The sequence below is a fragment of the Etheostoma spectabile genome, chromosome 1 (genome assembly GCF_008692095.1).
Source record: "Etheostoma spectabile isolate EspeVRDwgs_2016 chromosome 1, UIUC_Espe_1.0, whole genome shotgun sequence".
NCBI lineage: Eukaryota > Metazoa > Chordata > Actinopteri > Perciformes > Percidae > Etheostoma > Etheostoma spectabile.
Genome location: NC_045733.1, coordinates 16,141,247 through 16,147,446, shown reverse-complemented (window position 1 = coordinate 16,147,446; position 6,200 = coordinate 16,141,247). Strand labels below are relative to the sequence as shown.

The following is a 6,200-nucleotide window of genomic DNA, read 5'->3' as shown; positions in this document are numbered from 1 at the left end:
AGCTGTCTAAGTTTAAACGTGTGACCCAGAGGGTTCACAGCCGATGGGAAACTGTGCCAACGTTCCTCACAAAGCATGCACATGCCAGGATGTAGGTCTGGTTTCAGAGGAGGGGACAGGTCTCAGGTTCTTTAACCAATAACTGAAACTATATCAAATTCTGCGTTATCAAAGCACTAACCCAACTTAAAATCACATTCACTTTCGTTGATAGACACCTGTTACTTTGCTCATGTTTTATTTGCACACTCTTCTGCTTTATATTTTTATTAATGCTCAATGCTAGTATTTTAAAAATAATAACAACACACCATTAACAGTAACACAGATTCAATCATTCAGAGTTGAAACTACTAGTTGGAATAATTGTCTGTGCGCAATCAACAGAAAAAGTAACTGTCAACTATTTTAAAAACTGATTAAACGGTTGAATCAATTTCACGAACAAAAACGTGAAACAGGCGTCAGCTTCTCGGACGTGAGGATTTGCTGCTTTTCTTTGTCACGCCCACCCTGTCCCTACTGTAAGTGAAGGTCTTGCGTGTGTGATGGTTTCAGAACCCAGTGACAGGACTTCTGCCTGCCAGTGCCCAGAAGAAGGATGCCTGGGTGAGGGACAATGTGTACAGTGTCCTGGCTGTGTGGGGGCTGGGCATGGCCTACCGCAAGAACGCAGACCGCGATGAAGACAAGGCCAAGGCCTACGAGCTGGAGCAGGTGTGTTTGTTGCAGAGAGAGAGAGAGAGAAAGAGAGAGAGAGAGAGTGAGTGAGGGTTAATGTTCACAGCGGTGCCTGTTTTTTCTACCGGTTATGGAAGCTCAGATATTTTAAAGAAGCAAGCTTTTGGTCTGTGCCGCATCACATTCTTATTATTAAGGCTACAGTTATACTACAATGTAATCACATTTATCCAAAACAAAATATTTAAATCTGAAATTGATATTTTCTGCACCAAATTGAATGGGAATATAAAGTATCTTAATATCTCAATGACTACAATTCTTGCTAAACTGTGACGGATCTCACATAAATAAAATAGAAATTAATAAAAAAATTGAGTCAGTGCTAAAACGTTTCAATTATCAATTCACATTATCAATTCAATTGTTGATTGAATTAATCCATTTGTTAAAATAGAATCTGTCTTATAATAAATTGAGACAATTAAAGTAGTTAAGACAAAATAAAAATGTATTGGCTGGTTACAATTTCACAAAGTTGGACATTTTTATTTTTTTAATACTGTATTTGTCATATTTACAAATGGCAATTTAGATTCTTGGCTGCAAGCTAATTAAAAACAACTTTTTAGCTTTTGTAACATTAAGTCATTTGATAGATTTAATGATTAACAGTAGATCAATTCATTTTATACAATGATTGAGATATCTATTCAGTAAAAAGTAAATGATTAATTGCAGTTCTTGTTTTAATCATCAGTTATTGTTGCATGTACTGAAGTGCCTTTGAACGGTGATGTGTTCAATGTCTGACAAACAAAAGTCAGTGACTACAAATCTTTTAACTGAACTGAACAAAGGGATTAGAATCGGCAAAGTGATTTGTGATTTCCAGCTCTTCTGAAAATAGAAAATGATTTGGATTGCAGTGTTTTTTTTGTAAAACTTTTGTAGTTTACTGATGGTGTTGTTATTTGTTGCCAGAGTGTGGTAAAGCTGATGCAGGGACTTCTGCAGTGCATGATGAGACAGGTAAGAAACCCCTGTGCTTACATTACATGTGTACATGTTCACTTGTGTTTGCACATTGAAACATCAAATCCTTGTGGGAGAAAATCCAAAACGCATGTGTTCAGGTTCTGAGAAAACACAATGTGTTATCTGGGGTACTTTATGCAAACAGGTTTGTGACCACAGTCTGCTCCTATGTGCTCAGGCAAGTCAAACTCTGTGACGTCGGCAGTTAGTCAGAAAGATAAACAAACTAATAATTGACAGTATGTTGGTGATCTACATTTTGAAGTAAAAGTGATAGCGAAAGCCTGGCTGCAGTGAAAGTGTTGTTGGTTACTCTTATCTTCCATAACTGGAAATAAGATAAAGATGCCAAATTCCCAGCAGAGTGTTAAATGTTTCATCCTCTGCTCCTGAGATGTTGTCATCAGTAGGCCTAAAGAACTTACTCTTGACATGTTGAGGAGTCAAAAACAGCAGACAGTCATCAGAAACCTTTATGCTTAGACTTAGACTTAGACTTCTCTTTATTGATCCTTTTGGGATGACTCCCACAAGGAAATTGAAAAATTTCTTGTCTAATCATGTAAATATGGATACGAATAACCAGATTATATTTTTCTATGTCCCGCATATGATCAATAAAGTAGAATTCTGGTCAATTCCAACACGTAGATCTGTTGGTTGTAAATGTGGAGTGCTGTCAGTAAAGAGAAAAATGAAAACAATCGGTGCTGCCTACACCGTTTTATCCTCCTGCTAGCGTTAGCACCCAACAGGCTTAAACAGGGCAAGTTATAAACGTGTTTTTAGCATCTTAACATGTTCAAGTCGGCTGTGGGCGGCTGTGGATCAGTGGTAGAGCGTTTGGCTACCAGTTGGAAGGTTGGTGGTTTGATCCCCGCCCCTGCAGTCATTGTTGCAGTGTCCTTGGGCAAGACACTGAACCCCAAGTTGCGCATCGGAGTGTGAATGTGTATGAATGTTTATCTGATGAGCCGGTGGCACCTTGTACGGCAGCCCCGGCCACAGTGTGTGAATGTATCCTGTAGATGTAAAAGCGCTTTGAGCGGTTGTTAAGACTGGAAAAGCGCTATATAAATACAGCACATTTACATTCATTAGTTTATTTTACATTCATTAAAAGTGTCTACCCATGTGAAGTGATTTCGTCAGAGTGAACACAGTGAATCTGACGGCTGTAGATGTGAAAGATATGCTTGAAAGTTGTGCTAATTCAGCTGTTTAGTTCCTGTGTTGAGACGGCAGTTGAGATCTTAGGAACCGTCTACAAACTACAACACAGAAAAAAGATAAACAAAAATATGTAGGCTATCAATTTAATGATTAAATAAGGTAATGTCTCCAAACTTACCTCAATTATAACTTATATCCTGCTAGTTGCTACTTACTTTTAAAAAATAAGCATATGCTCAAAAGGAATCACTTGACATGGGTAGGCACTTCTAATGAGATTTTGAACTTGTTTAGAGGCTAAAAACAACTGTTTAAGGCTGTTGGGTGCTAACTCTAGCAGGAGGATAACACGGTGTAGACAGCACTGATTGGTTTTGTTTTTCTTGCTACTGACAGCAGTCCAAATTTACAACAACAGAGCTACGTGTTGGAATTCTCCTTTAACAGGATATGGCGCATTAGTGGGATTCTAGAATGCATGTAAACACACTCATTGGGATTTATCTATCTGTCCTTTTTATTCTTTAAACCATTTTTTTGCGGAAAATCTGTATGTTGGAGACCTTTTAGTTGCATGTCACCCTTCATCTCTTTCTTCTGGTTTCCTTTCTGCTCTCTAATGGCTAAAACACTCCCAAAAATACTCAACAAAAAAAGAAAATCTTCATTTAGGAGTCTGACTTTTCATGGTAATCCTGCCTTTTTGCTTTTTGGTCCCTTCTGGCCCAGACAAACACCCCTGATTGTTTTTTGTGTGTCTATGCATATTTACATGTTCATATTCCTTCAGGTGGCCAAGGTGGAGAAGTTCAAACAGACCCAGAGTACAAAGGATTGCTTGCATGCCAAATATGATACTCCAACCTGTGCCACGGTGGTCGGGGACGACCAGTGGGGCCATCTCCAGGTGGATGCCACATCCATTTACCTGCTGATGCTGGCACAGATGACAGCCTCAGGTACAGGAGTAATGCAGAGTGGTGTTTACATGTGTTGCTTTTTTGTGTTCTGTGTTCTTACAGTAAATTGTTTTAGTGTATTCATTAGTTTTTACCCATTTTCTATTTCCTAAGATTATCTTTGGTTTAAAGATGTTACACATAGGTATGGATTTACACATTTCTGATGCTGGCATAGTATCAAAAAACACTGAGTGTGCCACATTATCACGCAGGTCTTCGCATCATCTCAAACCTGGATGAGGTGGTCTTTATCCAAAACCTGGTCTTCTACATAGAGGCTGCCTACAAAGTGGCGGTGAGTAACAGCTACTAGCATAACAAACTTGAATCTCCATCTGAGTTGTCGGTGGTCGAGTTGAATTCTGGGTAATGTAGGCGCATGGTTTTGACAAGGTATTAGAATAGACGGAATACAAAAAAGACAATATCTTTCATGCTGCTGCGTTGAATCTTCATTGCAAATCTCATCTATTATAGTAGTGAAATGCTTAATCGGTGGAGTACTCTTTTAAAGGTCACATCCCGACCACAGTGCAGAGAGTCATTACCTTTTGTTCCTCTGTAGGATTATGGGATGTGGGAACGAGGTGACAAGACCAATCAAGGCATCCCCGAGCTCAATGGCAGCTCTGTAGGAATTGCTAAGGTACAGGTTATTATTGTCCACATTTATAATATACTATACATATAGACCGAAAGAGGAGAGTGTATTTCTGTTTGTGTGTGTGTGTGTGTGTGTGTGTGTGTGTGTGTGTGTGTGTGTGTGTGTGTGTGTTTGGGGGGGTTTGCAGGCCGCTCTGGAGGCCATAGATGAGCTGGATCTTTTTGGTGCCCATGGAGGGCCAAAGTCAGTCATACATGTTTTGCCTGATGAAGTGGAACATTGTCAGGTACTGTTAGCTTTGCCTCCAGCCATCTCAGCATCATGTCTGCTCATCTTTCTTATGCTGAGTATGTCGGTGTGTTTTCCCTTTCCCTCAGTCCATCCTGTGCTCCATGCTGCCAAGAGCTTCAACTTCAAAGGAGATAGACGCCGGTCTTCTGTCTGTCATTTCCTTTCCTGCCTTTGCTGTAGAGAATGCTGAGCTGGTGGCCATTACTAAGTCGGAAATCATAACAAAACTGCAGGTACAGCAAGACAAAACACACTCTGCACAGAAATGCTACACAGTTCAATATTTTCCCCTGTACGTTTTTCTCCTTGTATCATGCTAACATTTCCACTCTTTGGTGTAATTTCAGGGTCGCTATGGCTGCTGCCGCTTCATCAGGGATGGATATCGTTGTCCAAAAGAGGTAAGATATTCTGCATATTGAAAATGGAAGTGCTGGGATTTATAATATATAAAAATTATTCCGCTGATACAAAATAAGTGTTTGTCTTACAGATAAACACTCAGCACCTTAAGTTTGAAATGAGAGAAGTGCACCTTTTGAGTGGATGTCACAGCGTTTATGATTAGCGATGATGATTGCTTTCCTATTGTAAGATAATGGTGTATTGTATAATTTGAGCTCTAAGGATCTACTGTAGTCCCTGGCTGTTTTTCTCACTAGGACCCATCTCGGCTGCACTACGATCCTGCAGAGCTGAAGTTGTTTGAGAACATTGAATGTGAGTGGCCCGTGTTCTGGACCTACCTCATCCTTGACGGTATCTTTACTGGAGATCAAGTGCAGGTAATAAAACCAAACACACTAGTCCAGTTTCTACTGTATTCACACAGTCATTGAGCTACTCTGAATGACTTTTGCTGCAGATTTTTATAATAATAATGAACAAATGACTGTGTGCATTGCACAGGTACAGGAGTACCGTGAGGCACTGGAAGGTGTTTTGATCAGAGGGAAGAATGGCATCAAACTGTTGCCTGAACTTTATGCTGTACCTCCTGACAAGGTATCCCACTTCAATAGGCCAAGTATAACAGATAAACCTTTATTCTAGTCACACTGTAGTTGCAAGGTCTGACAAAACCTACAAAGAAAGATTTGAGATTAAGGGCCCTATTGTAACGAACTAAGTGCACAATGTGAAGCGCATAGCGCCGGTGAATTTAGGGCTTGTCCAAATCCACTTTTGCTAGTTTGATGGTGGATAAAAGGGTCTGTGCGCTGGGCACATGGTTCAAATAGGTTGTACTTAATGTCTTCATTAATTCATAGATGTGTTTTTGGCGTAACATGCAATAAACCATTCATGTCATCTCCCATTCCCTTTAAAACCCAGGTGCGCTTGTACCGTGGCGCGTTGCTATTATGATGGCCGATTTGCATTGTAATATTGTTATTTTTTAATGTTGTACGTGTGTGTGCTGCTGCACTTCCCTGTGTGTGTGTGTGTGT

General features: G+C 39.9%; 2 protein-coding genes across 7 annotated transcripts in view; both read left to right on the top strand.

The window, feature by feature from the left end:
• Positions 1-6,200, top strand: part of phka2 (phosphorylase kinase, alpha 2 (liver)) — an 18,111-nt gene that overhangs the window by 1,209 nt on the left and 10,702 nt on the right. For all 6 annotated transcript variants that reach the window (XM_032512777.1, XM_032512788.1, XM_032512814.1 and 3 more), the window contains 10 exons: positions 559-717; positions 1,666-1,713; positions 3,683-3,851; positions 4,067-4,149; positions 4,420-4,500; positions 4,646-4,744; positions 4,836-4,982; positions 5,097-5,150; positions 5,412-5,534; positions 5,659-5,754. In XM_032512777.1, the coding sequence (XP_032368668.1) occupies positions 559-717; positions 1,666-1,713; positions 3,683-3,851; positions 4,067-4,149; positions 4,420-4,500; positions 4,646-4,744; positions 4,836-4,982; positions 5,097-5,150; positions 5,412-5,534; positions 5,659-5,754 (1,059 nt within the window). The remainder of the gene's footprint in view (positions 1-558; positions 718-1,665; positions 1,714-3,682; positions 3,852-4,066; positions 4,150-4,419; positions 4,501-4,645; positions 4,745-4,835; positions 4,983-5,096; positions 5,151-5,411; positions 5,535-5,658; positions 5,755-6,200) is intronic.
• Positions 1-6,200, top strand: part of zrsr2 (zinc finger (CCCH type), RNA-binding motif and serine/arginine rich 2) — a 24,648-nt gene that overhangs the window by 14,662 nt on the left and 3,786 nt on the right. The gene's annotated exons all lie outside the window — the stretch shown is intronic.